Source organism: Ahaetulla prasina, chromosome 8 (genome assembly GCF_028640845.1).
Source record: "Ahaetulla prasina isolate Xishuangbanna chromosome 8, ASM2864084v1, whole genome shotgun sequence".
NCBI lineage: Eukaryota > Metazoa > Chordata > Lepidosauria > Squamata > Colubridae > Ahaetulla > Ahaetulla prasina.
Window position 1 is genome coordinate 40,781,910 of NC_080546.1, and position 21,413 is coordinate 40,803,322.

Below are 21,413 nucleotides of genomic sequence, written 5' to 3' on the forward strand. Positions count from 1 at the left end.
ACAATGATGTCAAGCATACAAGCAAATTTACAACAGAATGGCTGAAAAAGAATCAAGCTGTTGCTATGGCCAAGTCGAAATCCAGACCTAAACTGAATGAAATGCTGTGGTGAGACCTCAAGAGAGCTGTACATAAACAAATGACCACAAACCTCAATGAATGTTGTAAAGAGGAGTGGGTCAAAATTCCTCCATAACAATTTGAAAGATTGATAGAATTGTACAGAAAACAATTATTTCAAGTTATTTCTACTAAATGGTCCTACAAGCTATCAATTTGTGTATCTAGTTTTTCACATTTGACTTTCTTTTTGTAAAGTAAATGATGACATGGTGTAGTATGTCATGTGTTATTGTTCATTTGAAGTTGTATTTACCTATTTTTAAGAATTGCTAAGGACCATACTATTTTTACTATGTCCTGATACATAATACCAAGAACTCAAGGAGGGTGTATTTTCTTTATCACATACAGGATAGTCATCATAAGCTAGTAAGAATGTGGAAAAGTCAGATGGCCTGCAGCATTGCACTATTATTTACCATTAACTTATTTAACATTCTAAATGTAAATGAAACTCCACATTGCTGTACAATCTGGGGGGAAACATTCAAATTCAGTATCTCAGATCTTCTTATATAACCATGCAAAAATTATCTTACTTCAAGGAATAAAAAGGGAAACAAATAAGAAGCTGAGCGAAGCCTTAAGCAATGATTAAAAAGCAAAAAACAAAACCAACCAGCATTTAAACATTCTTTCCTAAGGGAAAAAATATCCATTAAAATTCTATGAAGCACATGTCAAGGGGGAGAAAATGAGGTCAGGTTTCTTGTTCCAATTTACAAGGAACATTGGCTTGACATCATGAGACTAAATCTGCTGAGAAACCCCCCCTGAGCAACCTCAAATTTTATCCAGGCATTTTCTTATTTAAGCGACTGGCAATATTCCCATCAATTCTAGCCAAAGATCTTCAATTTGACCTGAATATGGAATGTAAATGCTAGAATTTGATGAGTTTATATGCTGCTGTCCTAATTTCCCATGTTATTCTGTTACTGGAGTAGCAGGCACACCATTTCCTCATGTTCAAAAAGAATTTTCATCCCGATACCCGGATAATGTACTGTATCCAGGACGTACCACCGGAAATGTCTATAAGGTTAGTATGTAGAAATTAGGAGACGTATTTCATTTTTTTAAAAGCTGTCTAATTGGTGGCTTTCATAGTATGATATGTTAACACATTGCTGTTTCAATGTGCAAATGTTTATTATCTATTATGCCCATGGGCATAAATATGTGAAGTCTCCATACCCTCAGAGAGTTTGGGGTTAAAAGGTTTTTGTCAGGGGAATTAGCAGAGTAGAGAATTGCTCAAGGCTTTTTTTTTTTATTAACACTTAATAAGTTTATAAGACAATTCATCAGGATAAATCTAAGGAGAGAAACTAAGGAGACATAAAATTAAGAAAAGCTGTAAAATATGCACTGAAATAGCTACAACTTTATAAACAAAAGTGCAAAAGAAGTAGGATCTTGCTATCAGTATAGAAAAAAATATTTGAAAAAATATTTGAAAACAAAATCGATCTCTCGATCCAATCTTAATAGAAATTATAGTTGGACATTCTCTCTTTTGGACATTTCTTACTCATCTATTTAAATTCTATGAAAAGTCGTGTCTGTATTATTAGCTCTTTTCAGTCTCTCCTTACCAATTTTTTTTATTATTTCTGACCCTACTTCAGCATTTGCCTGATAGTTGAGAATGTAAATATGAAATATAGAGTGACTAGCTCATTTCTATAACATTTTTCCACTCTCTAATCTTCCCATATTCTGTGACTTTTCCCTTTATTTTCCATTTAGCCCATTAAAAAGTATCTCTATAAGCTGAGTATAAAAATCAAGTGGGAGAGAATGAGCTACATGATGCACTCATGCTCTCCATAGGCAGCCTTTTAATGTACTTAGCAGCTTGTCATGAATAGCATATATGCATACTTGAGAGATAGTTTGGTGCAATGAATAAGAGATTGGTAGGCCATGAGTTTTATTCCTGATTTAGGGACAAGGCCAGTACGGTTACCTTGGACTGGTCACCATATGATGGAGATAATAGCAAACTACTTCTGAAATTCTTGCCAAGAAAACTACAAGAACTTGTACAGACATTACCAGAAGACAAAACATGACTTGAGGACTAATAAACAAACAAACAAATAAATAAATTCTGTAATTAGGTTTAAATTAATATGTATTTTAAGATAATTGTAGAATAATGCTGCATATCAACCAATAAATTTGTGCATTACTTAAATAAACTTAAATAAGTATGTATTGCTTAAATACCAGAGTCAGCAATTCTTAACTAATCCCACCACTGTCTATAAATTATTTAACTGTGAAAAAATATGAAAAAGTACTTTAGATCAATACTTGAAATTCTTTCACAGAAGAAACCTGTAGATCATGAGATGCAAACTAGTTTAGTGAGAAGAAGAAATATATTGGATAAAATAAAAACATTTCATTTCACAGGACTTCCTTTTCTAAATCAAAATTTATTTATAGTTAGGAAAGTGGGATGCATGATGATGGCTCATTATATAAAGTGCTGTATCCCTGTTAATAGACTTTAAAGCCACAACATTTTATTTCATCACAACTTTTGAAGAATTTAAAATTTCATATATTTCCCAATTTTTGTCTCACCATTAAGGTGCTAATACTCAAAACTTAATTTTTTTTGGAAAAAAAAGCTTTCTTTTTTTTTTAAAAAAACTGATATATCCTTCACCTTTACTTGTAATGGATGTAACATATATATTAAAAAAAGAAAATATTTCCAATCTGAAGATATAGAAGTATTTGTTTCTCCCCCACTATTCTCTAATTTTAAATAAATACAGGTAGTCCTTATCTAATATTCCCTCTTTAAGGCACCATTTATGATTATGACAGCAATCTTTTCATTTGCAATCTTCACATCTATAAAACAAAGTAAAGCTGAAGTAAGATCATAAATACAGTTGTGGTTTCACTTAACAACTACTTTTCTTAATATTTCCTTAGAAACCAAGTTTCTAATCCCAATTTCTAGTTAAAAAATAATGAAAAAAGAAAAGTTCAGGTAAGAAAAGGTGAAAAGGCAAAAAGAAAGAAGAAAAAGAAGGAAGAAAACAGAAAAAATGTCTTCTGACTTTCATTGAACAGATATAAGTAAAAAAAGTACATGAAGTTCTTACTCAGATATTAACATTTGTTTACATTATTTCCATAATCTCACATAATCCTAATCATTGGACTCCTCCCCCAAGATGGCAGTTAAACAATAGGAAGATTTTTCTCTCCTGCTGATGATCTGCTGTTTTTGCTTAAAATCCAGCTGTTAAGTCAGTTCTGTTGCTACCTTTAAGTCAAATCATAGCTCTTTCAGATTGTAGGAAAACAAAGGCGAAATTTGGAAATATTCACACATTTACTCCACATCAATAATAACAATAATAAAAACATATTCCATACTGTGACTTGTAGAATACAGAATTGTAATGCTCCAATGACATTTTGTTTGAGAAGATATAAAAATAAGAGAAGTGTGAGTTATTCAATTTAATTATTATAATATAATGCAATTCTATTAAGTCCACGTTTTATGATGTGCAACATAAATCTGGTGGATTAGTTAGATAATTAATTGAATATGGTGAATTATGATGCTTTGTTCACCATGCTATCAGAGATACTAAAAAGAAAACTTTGAATGTGCAATGTAGTTTACAAAAAATAATTTAGGAAGATCCCGTTTACATGAATGGTTTGCCATTCAAAATTTCATGATGTAAAAAATAGGTGCATTTCTGTAAGTGAGTAGACATCATTGTGACCAGCAGAGAAGTTGGACTTCATCTTGTTAGCTCAAAATAGTGGTTCATGTGCCTAAAAGGAAAACTTCCTTCCTTTTTAAAATTTTCACATTCTAATGAAAGGAAGAAGGTCTTTGAATTTGCACAAGCCTGAAGAGATACATAGATAAAAAAAGTAAGCATGGTGACTTGCAGGATAAACACTGATGTTAGCCTAATTAATGTTCCAGATTTAAGAGAAGTGACTTCAACAAGCTTGTTTTTTTGTGTTCAAAAAGAACAAGAAGAGTAGAAAAAATTCCCAAGAATTGAAATGCTGAAGGGAAAAATCGTTCAGGAGAATTAGGAAATTCTGAAAAAATAATTAAGGCACAACCAATAACAAAGAAGGGAAAATAGGAAATACCTGATAAACCCCAACTCTTTCTGATAAACTAAGGATGGGGGGGACAAAATGTAAAAATGGAAAGAGGGGCATACAGCAAACCATCATATCAAAAAATAGTCCGAACTTTCAAGAATGGGATCAGAAAGGATGAATCTCAGCATGATCAAATGCTTAATATGAATGCCAAAAGTAACAACAACAAAAGAAGAATTATTCTGATATAATTTGAAAGTCAAAATATATGGCTCACTAGTTGAAGAAATTGGCAAAATTGTACCAGGCAAAGGGAGAAAGGTGAACGGCTTAATTTATCTTGTATCTGTCTTTTCACAAAAGTAAAACAAACAGTCTGACTTGTCAGAAGTGGCACTGTGGAAAGAGGGAGAGAAATGAGATCCAAATAGCTAAAGAATTGGTAGGAGAACAACTTGTTGATCTGAGTGAATTCATGTCTTCTGCACTAGAAGTATAACATCCCAGGGTATTAAAGAAACTGGATGCTGTTATCTAGTTCCAAGACATTGGATGATTATTTTTTTTAAAAATCCTGGAGCATAGGAAAATATAAGAAGATGGAAAAGCCCCAATGCTGTTTTAATATTTAAAAGGGGGGCAAAAATGCAGCCAGGAAATTACCCATCAATCAGTTTGACATCAATACCTTGGAAAATCTTAGGGAAAAAATAGTCAATGCATTTTTAAGTAATTTGAAATAATATGTGGCTTCTAGAAGCCAACATAGATTTGTTTTAAAAAGTCATGCTAGAAAAATCTTCTTTGACAAGATTAGTGGTTTAAGCTATGAATATAATGTATTTAGACCTCAGTAAGGCGTTTGATAAAATAGGACAGTTTCCTTTTTGGTAAACTGGAAAACTGTAGCAATAATGGATGGTACCAGTACCAGACGGATTTGCAATTCTGAACTGCTGTACCTAACATATGTTTCTTCATGAGTCTGTGCTCACCTGCGGGGACATAGTGAAGGACCTCATGGTTTTGTCCTGGGCCCAGGTCCTTTCAACACTTTTATAAATTGTCTAGATGGGAGAATATATGTGATATTAATGAAATTTACACATGACAGAAAGCTAGGAATGGAAAGTTGTTAACACCCTCAAAAAAGGCTCAAGTTTCAAAAAAATCTTAACAGATTTGACCGTTGGGCCATATTCAACAAAATATTGTTGAGTGATAACAAATGGAAAGTTAGTTAAAATCAGGTACATAGGTACAAAATTGTGATACCTAATTCAGCAATAGCAAGCAGGATCTTCATGCCTTGACAGACCATAAAAAATAAGCATGAGTCATCAGTGTTGCAACTGCCAAAAGAATCAATGCAGTTTTAGGCTACCACAATAAAGATATTGTGTCAAGATCCTGGGTAGCAATACTATTACAATGTTACACTGATCAGACCTCTCCTGAAATACCATGGACAGTTTTGGATACCACAATGCCAAAATAACACTAAGGAACTGATGAATAAAGAATGCTAAAAAATTATAAGGGGCCTAGAGACTAAAACCTTCTAAAATGGTGAAAGGAACTTGATACGTTTATCCTAAGACAGGGACATGATATCAGTCTTCCAATACATGAAAGGAAAGGAAATGAATGTATTATTTAGAGCAGCTGAAAACACAAGAACCAGTGGCTGGAAAATTTGAGAGGTCCAGAATTGAAATAATAAGTGCCTTCTTCTGTATTTATCACTCATCCAAATAGATCAAATTAGCTTAAGCTTCCAGGTTCTATCCCAATGGGATTATCACCTGAAAGTTCTTTGGAAGTAGGTAATTTCCACAGTTACTTCAGTCTCTAAAGTTCCTTCCAGCTACAGAATGGTCAACATCATCATTCTTGGGATTTAGGGAAATAGAAGACCTTATTTTGCCTTGCATAGAAAAAAGTGGAATCCAGAGGTGCATTGCTCTTTTATAGAATAGAATAGAATAGAATAGAATAGAATAGAATAGAATAGAATTTTATTGGCCAAGTGTGATTGGACACACAAGGAATTTGTCTTGGTGCATATGTTCTCAGTGTAGATAAAAGAAAAGATACGTTCATCAAGGTACAACATTTACAATACAATTGATGGTCAATATATCAATATAAATCATAAGGATTGCCAGCAACAAGTTATAGTCATACAGTCATAAGTGGAAAGAGATTGGTGATGGGAAATATGAGACGATTAATAGTAGTGCAGATTCAGTAAATAGTCTGACAGTGTTGATGGAATTATTTGTTTAGCAGAGTGATGGCCTTCGGAAAAAAACTGTTCTTGTGTCTAGTTGTTCTGGTGTGCAGTGCTCTATAGCATCGTTTTGAGGGTAGGAGTTGAAACAGTTTATGTCCAGGATGTGAGGGATCTGCAAATATTTTCACGGCCCTCTTCTTGATTCGTGCAGTATACAGGTCCTCAATGGAAGGCAGATTGGTAGCAATTATTTTTTCTGCAGTTCTAATTATCCTCTGAAGTCTGTGTTTTTCTTGCTGGGTTGCAGAACCGAACCAGACAGTTATAGAGGTGCAAATAACAGACTCAATAATTCCTCTGTAGAATATAATAGGAATAGGAATTTATAATAGGAATTATTAATTTATATTGAAAATTTAGCTGCCCAGAAACTCTGAAATGAGTGGCAAATAAGCAAAAAACAATTCTATGCATTCTTGACCGTCAACAATATGTTTAAGTGTTGTTAACAATTTTGGGTGATAAATCAGTATTATGAATTAAAGTTCTAATTCCTGAGTTGCATCTTCAGCAACAAGCTGAAAGCATCTCTTAGTACCTTAGAAGATACCTATATCCACTATACTCAATAAGTGATTATTTTATATTGATTCTCACATGAATATTATCTATCAATAACGGAGGTCAGGTTTTTTAGCTCAGGATTGAAATGAGGGGTCCTTGGTGATTTCTGAGCTTCTGCTTTCAGGACCTATAGCAGAGGTCATGATAGGGTCCCTAAAAATCATAGCACTTCCACAATTATAACACAAAACATAGATCAGATATATAGATGACACCTTCAGCATAATAAAAAAAGGACCAATTAGAGAATGTCCACAGAATCATCAAAAATATTGTCAAAGGAATCCAGTTTACCAGAGAAGAATAAAACAACAACTCACTACCCTTCCTGGACATTCTGCTCAGCAGAGCCACAATAGCAAAGTAGAAACATAAGCGTACAGAAAAAGCACCTACACCAACTAAGTGATCCACAACAAACCAAGAACCCATCCTCCCACAAGAGAAGCTGGGTAAGAACTTTTTTTAGACTGGCACAAATTCACTGCATCAATCCTTTATCAAAAAGCACCTGACCACTCAACCCAATACAGCATAACCAAGACAAGCCCTAAAAAGAATAACACTGCCATACACCAAGAACATGTCAGAAACAACCAACAGATTACTACAACCACATGGAATCAGCATAGCACACAAGTCAATTAAAGCCCTCCAAAACATCCTAAGTAAACTAAAAGACTTAGCAGCCACAGAAGAAGAAACAGGAATCATCAACAACATACAATGCAATGTGCAATGATTGGAACAACTACAAAGGACAAATAGGCAGAAGACTGGTAGAACACAACTAGCAGACTGAAGACATGAAAACTCTTTAATTTCATAACATGATTATTAACTTAATCATAGTTTTAATTAGAAAACTAGGCCAAAGCAAGTCCAGAAATACAAGGGTATTTCTAGAAACCTGGCAAACAAAATTTCAATCAATAGACACATAGATATAAACAGTATCTATATACTATGTAAAAGAGATTATCAACAAGCCAGAAAGGGGACAAAAAGACCAAAGTACCTTGTCACCAGCAATCAGCATCTAGATGAGCATATATTAACTCCAAAATTCACATCAGACCAATAATCAAGTAAACAATACTAAAATCAAGGAACTGCCAAGCAAGCCAAGAATAAACAGCCCAACTAAAGACCTTGTAAGACCCCTCCACCAACACTGCCAGAGCAAGCCACTAAAATATAAACTGAAAGCAAGCCCTACTCCTTACTAGCACTGATGATGTTATCTAGTTTTGGTAATGAAACATCTGCAAGAAAACAACCAAGCTCAGAGTGCACTAAGGAACCTTAAAATATTATCTCTTTATATTAATTATATTCAACATTCCTTTAACAGAAAGGATGAAATGAGGTTAGTATGCAGATCCAGTGATAGGTGTAAACAATGTTCCATTTCATAGGCTATATACAATCTTTCAGAAGGTTGCTTTAGCAATAGCAATGCCATAGAAATACCATGGCCATTCCCAGAAATGTCAGAACGCTTGCCATCTCCCAGTGGAAAGGACATATCCTCATAGGTGTTTCAAAGGAAAAAAAATATTTTTATATGCAAATCTTCGGAAGATGTTTTCATGCTAACATAAAGGTAAATGCTGTAAATTTCTCTCAGCAGATGACTGTCACAAACAAGAAGTCAGACAACCAGACATGAGCTGATCAGAGTTGCTTCTTCATTGTTGCTTGCCTATTTACAAGCATCTCACCAGACTGATTACATCCTCTTGGGAACAGCCAGATAAAGGTTTCAGAAATTCTCAGGGGAGGTTTGGCCTCTATCACTTCTTTCCCTGCAAGGAAGATTTTTCACTTCTACCCACATTGTAGCTGGAAATTGCATCAGGTCAATATCCAGATAAAAAAATATCAATATATGCAGTATATTTATATTTTTTAAAAAAAGAATTGTACCTTTTTAAAAATGCTATTTATATTTAGTATATTCTTAACAGATAATATTTCTCAAACAGATTATGTTAATGTGCACCAGAGCTCAATAGTGAAAAGCAAATCAATAATACTCTTCAGTGACAAATCAGAGCAATGACCATTAAGCATGAGTAATTAAAATGCCAGATTAATTGGTAAACCCATTTAAGTTATTTATGGTCAAATATTTCTCCTATTAAAAATAGAAATTGCATTTATAGCTGTACTTAGCCATCAACCATCAAATGATGATACAATTAGGGCATTTTAACATTAATTTCTTTCCATCAACAATCTCCTCCTTAATTCTCTTGGTCTTCTAGGCAAATGAAAATACAACTAGGAAAAGTTGTAGCAGAAATCACCTTTCCTCTACAAAATTTCCTAAGACTGCATGTAAAGCTTAATGTGCAATGTTTAATATGTGAGATAACATCTTATCTGAAATTTAAACTATGCAGGATACCAAATCAACATATAACTTTTCTCTGCATTGCAATTATAAAAATGGCGTGTATTTTTGGACTAAATTATTTCAACTTCCTTCGTGAGAATATACCTGTCAATGAACTGATCCCGACTGAAATGAAAACAAAAGCATAACAAAAAGACAAACAATTCTTCTGACATTCTTTTGTAGTGATTTGTCTTAGATTGAATGAGAAATGTGGCAAAAAGAGCTCATTTTCTTTTGCTTCCAAAGAAGAATAGTTCTATAAAAAGGTTTATTTTCTCTTGTTTTGTATTCTATTTCACAAGGCTTTTCAATTTCATTTTTTCAACCAGTGTTGCCTCAGGGCAATAAGTATACAAGTGCCAGGGGACAAAACAAAATGTTTAAGTATAAAGTGAGATGTTGAACAATTTTGGGGTGTTGATTTTGTTTTAAGTAAAATAATACTTTTTTTTTACATTTTAAAAGAAAGAAGAATTCTATTCATAATAGGTTGTGGTTCCCTAAACAACAAAGGGATTTAAACCAATTCATACATAAAATGAAATAAATAAACTTATTGCACACTGGCATCTAGGTAGGCCAATGAGTAAAGGTAATTCAATATTCTAGAAAAAAAAGGATACCATAGAACAGGGATTCACAAAAACAATGCTTATAAAGTATACATCCCTTCTGCTTTAGACAACATTTTACCAGGACAAGAGCCAATAATTTGTTTCTTTTAAGACAGAATTGCTGTCATACCAAGGTTACTGCAAGCTTTTACATTCATTTACTGTACATAACAGCTTTCAAAGTCCTATTTTATTATCTGAAATATCTGATTCCTTTATATTTTTTGGATTTGATTTAACTTGATTTATGCCAATTGAAAATGGCTACATTATAATTAAATTATAAAGTATCTTATTTTTTTAAAAAAAAACATACTTCCATTGTTGTTTTGGGAGAGGACGGGAAGAGAAAAGATAATATCTGTTAATTAATCATGATATGTTCCAAATTTAGATCTGATATTTTAAAAAGAGAAGCTCTATGCATATTATTTCTGAATAGAATAACTAAAGGTTTTTTTAAAAAACACACACTATGATCCCATAAAGAGTTTCATAAAAGTAAGCCCAATTATATTTAATAGGAGTTATACTTAAGTAAATAATGTGTGCATGGCGGATTGCCTCCTTTCTACAAACCAAGCAATACTATCATCTGTCTGTCTGTCTGTCTGTCTGTCTGTCTGTCTGTCTGTCTGTCTGTCTGTCTGTCTGTCTCCCTGCCTATCTATCTATCTATCTATCTATCTATCTATCTATCTATCTATCTATCTATCTATCTATCTATCTATCTATCTATCTATCCATCCATCTATCTATCTATCTATCTATCTATCTATCTATCTATCTATCTATCTATGCAAATAAGGACAAATTATTTGATGTGACTTTGAGCCACATACAATAAAACCAGAAATTAAAACATTCTGCAAATACATTAAAACAAAAATAAATAAAACTAGAGAGGAAAGATGTTACAGTTACAAATGAAGCATGGGTTGATTGATTGATTGATTGATTGTGCTCCCCATCTTGCCAGAGTCAACTATAGGCAGCTTACAAACATTCAATTAAAATGCACATTTTAACATTACAAAATATTAACATTTAACATCACATAACATTAAAACAATAAATAAGGATAATAAATTTATTTTTTGAATTAAAATAATGCTAACCAGGATGTAATGATTAATACCAAGAATACTATTAAAGATTTCCACTTTATAAATCCAGCACAACATGTAGTGGGACCTAATGGAACATGGCATTATGAGTGAGCACTTTTACCACATATCCCATTGAAACTTTTAAAAAGTTTCTGCTTTATTACTTCTACTCCCTGCCTGTCTCTTTTTCTCCCAGGAAGATATGGGAAGGCAAGAAAGTAAAAAAGAACCACAAGTATCTGGGAAGAGTGTCCAGTGTCACTTCTAAGAGGAAAATGTTGTCATATCTTGTATTACTGGAACTATCAAAGAGTTAATTCCTCAATTCTGCAGAACAGAAAAATATATTGATGCAGGAATTGTTCCTTTTAAAAACAAACAAGCAAATGGGGTATGCAAAGAAATATCATAATGGAGTAGAAATGTTCCTATCATAAGAGCAGAAATGACTATTTACTTTTAAAACTTCATTACTGCATAACATCACATACAAATATTGGGCTAAAATTAAGTAAACAACACACAGCAATTGGAGCTTCTGCTTGTAGTGCTACAGGTCTTTGGAAGGAGATTTCTAAGCACATCTACTTCTTGAGACACCATGAGAGGATGGTTATGATGTCAAAAATACCTGTGTCCTTCCTCTCATATGGCTGGCGCATTCTTCAAGTACACTTTTCTTTAATGAAAATATGCGATATGATAGGTTCTATCATACCGCAAGATCTAAAATGGACAGCTAACATCAAAAACATCATCAAAAAAGGACAACAAAGAATGTTCTTTCTGCGCCAACTCAGTAAGATCAAACTGCCCAAGGAGCTGCTGATTCAGTTCTACAGAGGAATTATTGAGTCTGTCATTTGCACCTCTATAACCGTCTGGTTCGGTTCTGCAACCCAACAAGAAAGACACAGACTTCAGAGGATAATTAGAACTGCAGAAAAAATAATTGCTACCAACCTTTCTTCCATTGAGGACCTGTATACTGCACGAATCAAGAAGAGGGCCGTGAAAATATTTACAGATCCCTCACATCCAGGACATAAACTGTTTCAACTCCTACCCTCAAAACGACGCTATAGAGCACTGCACACCAGAACAACTAGACACAAGAACAGTTTTTTCCCGAAGGCCATCACTCTGCTAAACAAATAATTCCCTCAACACTGTCAGACTATTTATTAAATCTGCATTACTATTAATCTTCTCATCGTTCCCATCATCAATCTCTTTCCACTTATGACTGGATGACTGTAACTTTGTTGCTGGCAATCCTTATGATTTATATTGATATATTGACCATCATTTGTGTTGTAAATGTTGTAACTTGATGAAGGTATCTTTTCTTTTATGTACACTGAGAGCATATGCACCAAGACAAATTCCTTGTGTGTCCAATCACACTTGGCCAATAAAAATTCTATTCTATTCTATTCTATTCTATTCTATTCTATTCTATTCTATTCTATTCTATTCTATTCTATTCTATTCTATTCTATTCTATGAAAGGTGAGCCACTGGCTTTTTGAAATGATATGATCATCTGCACACAGTCCTGTGTAACAAAGAACATTGGAAGAGGCTACCATACTTCACATTATAAGGAAATGAATAATTTTGTTCATTGACTTCTGCATCAGGAAACCATTAGCGACGCTAAAGACTTCCGAAGTACCCAAAGATGCCAAGGATGCCTTGAAAGACATCTGTCCTATGCAAGCTTTTTACTTGCATTTAAGGAAAAAGAACACAAGATAGTTATACAGTTGCAGCTTTAATTGGCTTGTCAAGAGTCTTTCAGTAGAAGCAAGGCAGAGATAAGAGCAGGCTATTAGAGAATAACAAAGGCTTAAAAATATAAATGTCAGAATTATGGCTGCTATGTTAGCACTGCAGGATGTTTGCCCAAAGAAATTCTCAGCTGGAAAGCCAGATTATCCAATAATGGTCAAAGATCTAAAACTAGAGAAAAGTTCAAAAAGTAGTCAAGCCAAAGTTTATTTACGATGTAAGGGATGGGCAGCAAACAGAAGATTTCTTCATAATAAGAAAAGGAAGTCTGAAAGATCTTCTACAGACAGACATCCTGGCTTTGCCTGATTGGACTTGTGTCACTGACCCACTACTCAACCCCATTCATGTGATGCAGGACTTGATCTTCTCCTACTAAATTATCTGAAGCAAGATCAGTGGGACAGTGAAATGGTGCTGCAAGAAAATTCAATAGAATAGAATAGAATAGAATAGAATTTTATTGGCCAAGTGTGATTGGACACACAAGGAATTTGTCTTGGTGCATATGCTCTCAGTGTACATAAAAGAAAAGATACGTTCATCAAGGTACAACATTTACAACACAATTGATGATCAATATATCAATATAAATCATAAGGATTGCCAGCAACAAGTTATAGTCATACAGTCATAAGTGGAAAGAGATTGGTGATGGGAACTATGAAACGATTAATAGTAGTGCAGATTCAGTAAATAGTCTGACAGTGTTGAGGGAATTATTTGTTTAGCAGAGTGATGGCCTTCGGGAAAAAACTGTTCTTGTGTCTAGTTGTTCTGGTGTGCAGTGCTCTATAGCGCTTTGAGGGTAGGAGTTGAAACAGTTTATGTCCAGGATGCGAGGGATCTGCAAATATTTTCACGGCCCTCTTCTTGATTCGTGCAGTATACAGGTCCTCAATGGAAGGCAGGTTGGTAGCAATTATTTTTTCTGCAGTTCTAATTATCCTCTGAAGTCTGTGTTTTTCTTGTTGGGTTGCAGAACTGAACCAGACAGTTATAGAGGTGCAAATGACAGACTCAATAATTCCTCTGTAGAATTGGATCAGCAGCTCCTTGGGCAGTTTGAGCTTACTGAGTTGGCCGAGATAGGACATTCTCTGTTGTCCTTTTTAATGATGTTTTGATGTTAGCTGTCCATTTGAGATCTTGCGATATGATAGAACCCAGAAATTTGAAGGTTTCTACTGTTGATACTGTGTTGTCAAGTATTGTGAGAGGTGGAAGTATGGAAGGGTTTTTCCTAAAGTCTACCACCATTTCTACGGTTTTGAGTGTGTTCAGTTCCAGATTGTTTTGGTTGCACCACAAGGCTAGTCGTTCGACCTCTCGTCTATATGCGGATTCGTCATTGTCTCGAATGAGACCAATCACTGTTGTGTCATCTGCGAACTTCAGTAGCTTAACAAATGGATCATTGGAGATGCAGTCATTGGTATACAGAGAGAAGAGAAGTGGGGAGAGCACACAGCCTTGGGGGGCCCCTGTGCTAATTGTACAGGTATTTGATGTGATCTTGCTTAGCTTCACCTGCTGCTTCCTGTTTGTTAGGAAGCTTGTGATCCACTTACAAGTCTGTTCCGGTACCTGTAGCTGGTTTAGCTTAGTTAGAAGAATGTCTGGAATGATGGTATTGAATGCTGAACTAAAGTCTACAAAAAGGATCCTTGCATAGGTCTTTGGAGACTCAAGATGTTGTAGGATGTAATGCAGAGCCATATTAACAGCATCATCTGTTGATCTATTTGCTCGGTATGCAAATTGCAAGGGGTCTAAGAGCGGATTCGTGATGGTTTTCAGGTAGGAAAGCACAAGCCTTTAAAAGGGGTCTTTCAGTTATGGCAAGAGAACTTTCAGCTACTGGTAGTAGCTTCAGCAAATGAAGATCAGTAGCAGCTTCCAAGACTTTGGAAGCTACCAGCATTCCAGAGGCTGAAGCAAAAGTATAATCAATTGCAGATAATGGCAGCAGGAATCCGGAAGTGACAAAGGTCCCATAGTAGCAAGGCAAGAATCTGACAGCAGAACAGCTGGTTGCAATCCAGAGTTTCAGCCTCTAGCCCAGTCTCCATCTCATATGAACAGGGATATTGTGAAGTTTTAGCGTAGTAATGGCAGAGACCATAAGCAAGGTAAATATTTAACACATGAACAAGAGAAGAAAATCACTCCCAGCCTACTACTAATAGTTCCAATGGTGGCAAGGGACACCTATAAAAACAAAGTAAGAATAAGTAAACACCACACAGACATGCAAAGTGTTGTTACATTAAGGTGAAAATGAAATTAATTGACAATCAGAAAAAAAAGCAAAACAGATTCAGAGATAAAAGTAATAACAAAGTAATATGTCACACTCCAAAGGAATTTAATGTACAGTATATCTTGCCACAATCTGATGAGGTCTGCAGGTGGAGTGATATAGTTACTTATATTTGCCATGTTTTGATTTTTCTTTTGTTTGGTCCAGGGTTTTTCAAGCTGTGAGATGTAGACAGGATCCAAGCGAGGTGTGAAAAAGAAGCTATTGTTAAACCCATCTTTAATTTTTCTTTTATATAATGTGGTAACTATTATCAGTGCCTCATTCATTATTTTTTATCCATGATTATTTTAAAAATATTAGGGCACTCAAAAAAATCAAGATAATTTTTATCTATCTAACTACAGTATCTATCTATCTGTCTATCCATCCATCCATCCATGTATAATATATATACACATACATACATACATACACGTATATGCAACACTAATAATATCTATATGTTATACTTCCCCACTACATTAGCAAGAGTGCCCAATATTCAAAGCACATATTTAGACAATCAAAGATTTTGGATTTGCACAGCATATTCTTGAGTGCCATCTACTGTTAAGCTATTAACTATATACATGTAATGTAGATATATATGCTTTATTATAATCAAAGACCAGCAACAATAATTTAATGTAAAAACATGCATTATATTTCAAAGGATATTGTCAACAACTTGTTCAAGACTGAATTTATGAACTTTTCTGATGAAATGCAATTGTTCATTAAAAGTTGTAGGATTTGGAAAAGGATTTCTATAAATACTTTTTTCATTCTTTGACTTTTAGATACTGAATTAGAAATGCAAAACTATATATAAAAAAGAGTTTTTAGATCATGCTTCTCCAACTTTCATGTGATAGTTCATGTGGAATGAACTAAGAATGCTGCATGAAAGTTAAGAGTGTACTTCATGGGGGCTTCCGGGTGGCTCCGCTTCATTAATGGCGGGCTATCTCAGACCGCCAGTTCCGTGTGATTCTGTAGAGCCACTTAGACAGCGTTAATCTGCTGTCAAGCGACTTGGAAATCTCTTCCCTCGGGCAAAGAGGGGGAGGTGAGCATTCGGGCTGAAGTAGAGCCCCAGGAAAGCACCAGGAAGATTCCTGGTAGCTTGATGGGAACGCTCCTTCTATAGCCCGAAAAAAAGCTCCAGAATCCGGAACGCTTTGCCAAATGGCAGAACAAAATGCAGTGTCCATCTCCACGACTGAAATGGATTATTGAAGAACTCTAACGCGGACAGAGCTGAAAACTGGAGCATTAGCATTTGATTGTAACAAGATTTTAACTCCCTGATAGAGAATGTATTCGTAGTCAAGATTGGAGATGATGAAAGGAAATGGCGTTTTGTGTATTGCAAGTAAATGGCGTTTTGTATATCGAAAGTGAAAGTTAAGGAAATGCTTATTACAATTGCAGCGTGGAATCTTTAAGAAGAATATAACAAGATATGTTTTTAAATGGAATTTTTATTTTTTATTTTTTATCCTTTTTTATCTTTTTATTACAGTGTTTAAGAAGAAAAGTTTATTGAATTTTTCTTTTTTCTTTTTCTTTTTCTTTTTTTTCCCCCCTTCTTCTTGGTATTACTTAGTTTAAAAATGGCTTTCAAGCCAAGAGATTTAACTACTTCTAAAATACTGGAAATTTCCTCACTTCAGATACAGAAATTGAAAGAAGATATTAAAGATGGCTCAAGGAATTTTTTACAGGAGCTTATGGAGGTTCATCTTTCAGAAATAGATCAAAAATTTGATGAAATGGAGAAAGAAATATTGGATTTTAAAGATATGGTGGAAGAACAGAGGAGGGAGATGAAAAAATTAAAGGAATCAATTAATCCATTATTGCTATCTAGTATTCAAACAGAGGAAAGACTGGAAGAAATTAACCAAATTAATTTAGATTTGCAAAGGAAAATAGATGAAGTTCAAATTAATTTGAATTTAGAAAATAAAATAGATGATATTCAGGTTAAGGTAGATAGGGCAGATGAAGAAAGGGTTATATTACAATATAAATTAATGGAATATGCTATAAGGGTGAGAGGATTAAAAGAATGTAAGGAAGAAAATTTGAAAGAGATTTTTATTCAGGCCTTTGCTCAGATAGATGGAGTGGAACCAGAAGATTTTGAAGTTAATATTGAAAAAATTATTGTGTTAATTCTTGGTTGGCAAGCCAGAAGTGTTTACCGAGAGATGTGGTTATTTATTTTACAAATAAGAAGATTAGGTATGGAATTTTGCAAGCATTTTATAAAAATAAATTTCAAATACTAGGACAAGATATAATAATGATGAAGGAAATTCCTCCTAAAATGTTAAGAAAGAGAAAAGAATTTGCCTTTTTAGTGGATGAGCTTAAGAAACATCAGATATATTTTAGATGGGTCCAGCTGGCTTAACAGTGAATTATAAAGGAAGAAAGTATTTTCTTAATACAGTTTTTAAAGCACGAGATTTCTACACTAATGTATTAAAGATTGGGAACCCTTTATCGATAGATGTTAAGTTGAATGGTGAATAGATGGTGGAAAATGTAAGATACAAAATAAGGGGAGTGAGAATGTTTAATTTTATTATATATGATTATGGTTAATTTTTGTAAATGATTTATTTTGGATATAAATGTGTAATTTTAGGGGTACTATTTGATATATTTGAGGTATAAAGGAATAGGAAGATGGAATATTGTTTAATTTTGGAGGATAGATAGTAAAATTTAATTTGGATTAAATATTATATTTGAGAGATGGATGTAATGTTGTTATATGGTTAACTAGAATTTAATTGTTATAACTGATATATTTTGGATAAGTTATAGGTGTAATTTTAATAATGTTATTTGATATAAGTAAGGTAAAGTGAAGATTTTAATTATTACAATTGATATATTGTGGAGATAATATAGGATTAATAATAATATTTGTAATCTGATTTGATGTATGTAAATGATACCGAAGATATGAAAAGATGGATTATTGTTTATCCTTGGAGGCTGGACAGTAAAATTTAAGAAATTAAGTTGGAAATATGAACTATTCTTGAGAGACTGCTTAAGGAAGAAAGACATTTCAGAAGAATCCTTGGTGAATATTGGAAGATGGAATGTTGTTTTGGTACTGATTGATAAAGGTTGGATATTAAAAATTATGTACTTTAATGAAGAACAAATACGAACTCAATTGGAAATTTCTGAGATCGGGGAGTCGAGGTTTTAAGGAGTGACTATGGATTATGATTTGTGTTATATTTTAATTTTTGATTGTTAGTTTTATACCCTGTATTCGGTTCTGGGAAGTCCTGGGGAGGGGGGGGGGAGGGGAGGGGAGGGGAGATGAGGTAGAAAATGGATTGATGGTTAATGTACAGAGATGATTGAAGATGTATAATCAATGTAAGATCGGAGCTGCCTGGCTATCATTTCAGAATGATGGGAAGGAAGGAAGTAGAAGAGAGAAGGAGGTAGGAAAGAGAAGAGGAGGAAGAGGAAAGGAAGGAAGAGGGATAGAAGAGGGAGAAGAAAGGAGGAGGGAGGAAGGAGGAGAGGAGGTAGATAAGAGAAGGGGAGGATGGTCATGGAAAGTAGAAGAAGGTAGAGAAGGGAAGAGAGTTTGAAGGGGGTGGTGACTGGGCAGGTCCAATTAATTGTATATGATGGTACATTAAATATGTTATTGGATATGAATGTTAAAATAAAACTTTTTATTTAAAAAAAAAGAGTGTACTTCATGGACCAAATGGAAGAAATGTGAATGTGAGAATTATTGATACTTAAATGCATAATACATAATAATACATTTCCCTAATAATGTAATATTTAGCAGTCAAAAACATACAAGAGTATCTATTATAAATCAAAGCATTGTGTTTTCAGTATATTTTATAATATGAACACCCTTAGATTCTTTAGCTAATCATAAGAATATTGTGTTGAAAAATAAATCTAATCTTTACTAAATTATTTAATACATAATATTTTTTTCATATGGCAATTATGCCTGCAATTTTTCAACTTTAAAGAAATAAAGGAATTGACTGTATCAACTGCTATTCCAAGGCAGGTGTGAGACAAAAATAGGCATATGGGTAGTAAATTTTATTGTTGCTTCAGGGTCACAATTAACCCAATACATTGTCCAAATGCCACAAACTAGGCAAGACATAGTTGTAAATATTTTGAAGTGCAGTATTAATTATTTACAGCAGGGGTTAGCAACCCTCACCCCAAAATTTTCATGTTATGTTTCTTCTTTTCATTGTCCACAGAGTTCACATGAGATTATGTCAATAAATTGATTAGCATCAAATAATCAAAATATAGACATATGATTTTCTTCTAGTGTTCAAAATACATGGAAAAAATGGTTGGAAAGTAAAAAGAATCTATTTTCTGTTTAATTCTCAATGACTTCACAAATACATCCATATTCTTTTCTTAGCAACATCATACAAGAGAATTATCATCACAATCTTTTTTTTTTCATTTAATTCTCAGTTTATTTATAGATTTAATGTTTCTTGATCCTGACCTTACTCACAATAGAGTTTTAAGACCAGTCAGGATGTGTGCTGACTCCTAAGGGAAAAACAAGTATGAGGCATTCAAATATGTATACCAAATTTTTGAAAATATTTTTTAAAGAAAATAATACCAAAATTTGTCAAATACTTGGAGATCCCAGAACTACCACTTTGATAATAATAATATGATAATGTTGCTTCATGGTTCTATCCATGAACTGTCATGGGCATACATCTATGAACAACCATATAGCACAGAGATATATGAATGTATCACTATTATCAACACTACCTCCATCTTTCTTTCTGAAAATAGACTGCAGATTTGGGCAAATTCTTCTAAAACTACAAAACCTTTTCACCAACTCTGATAGCCCAATTCGGTAAAAACAGGTTGTGCTGCCTCACACTCTGCCTGAATGCTGCTTCATTCATCCACACATGTAAGTGTGGTTTATAGAGTTTTATTGATTTTGCCCAGCAGTGTCCTTCACCCAACCTCAGAACTGTCCCAAATAAAACCAGCACAACCAGGCCAAGATCAGTCTACAAGACAATGGCCAATGCTCCATAAAATAAATGGAAAGCTGCTCCAACAAGTAAACAAACTTAAAGCCATTAGGCAAAACTGAAAGCACATCCTTCTTGGCAAGAGAAGTTCAGCTCACTTGGCAAGAGAAATTCAGAGTCTCAAAAGCACAAAGTCAAACTGGAAGAACAAACAAACACAGCCATAAACCAAACACATTGTTCCCAGCAAAACCTCCCTATTTCTGCTGTAATAAATAGCTTTCCAATGCAGCCCATCAAGATGAGTAGGGCCTTCTCCTGAGTAATCTAGCTGTTCTCTTTTCTCTGCCCTATGTGCTCTTAGATCCACTATGGAAGGCAGTTCCTCTCCCTCCTCTTCACTGACCTGCAAACTGTCCCCAGCTAAAGTCTGTAAATCTCTTTTGGCCAGCAGTTCAGAGTCATTAATTAAATCATTTCCTGATGTGCCAGGAATAAGCTCATTCTCCTTCAGCCTCCAAGGAAGAATCAGAGGAGTCATCCAAGAGAGATATCAAATAGACAATGTATGACTTGCTACCATGTAACTATTAAAGACAAACAACCATTATGAGCCTGAGCAAATAAAGAAGAATTTATTCCCAGATAACGTAATATAGGAGTGACAAACGTTTGGACATCTAGATGTTTCTGAATTATAGTCACACACTGACCATTGGCCAGACTGACTTGGATTTTTGTAAGTTGTATTTCATTCATCTCTAGAGTGCCACCTACCATTTCTATCTACTTTTGTTTTCTGTCTGCCAAAGTTACGTTCTTTCTTGACTCCTAATGGAATGATTCACAAGTACCTAAATAAGTTGAAAATCAAATTTCACCTAAAGACATTTCCATATTTTATGGATCATAGGTCTCACCATCCCAAATGTACACCAGGGTTAAAATTATGTCATATGAGTGTCCATAAAAGCTTTTAATTCCAACATAGAATATATGTTTTTTAGGATTGAACAGTACAGTCCTTGGTAGTCTCTGGACA

General features: G+C 34.1%; 1 protein-coding gene across 1 annotated transcript in view; it reads left to right on the top strand.

The window, feature by feature from the left end:
• Positions 1–1,087: 1,087 nt before the first annotated feature.
• LOC131203261 (putative uncharacterized protein DDB_G0290521) overlaps positions 1,088–21,413 on the top strand; it is a 46,287-nt gene continuing 25,961 nt past the window's right edge. The window contains exon 1 of the mRNA XM_058193269.1: positions 1,088–1,166. Coding sequence (XP_058049252.1) covers positions 1,090–1,166 — 77 coding nt within the window. The 5' untranslated portion in view covers positions 1,088–1,089. The remainder of the gene's footprint in view (positions 1,167–21,413) is intronic.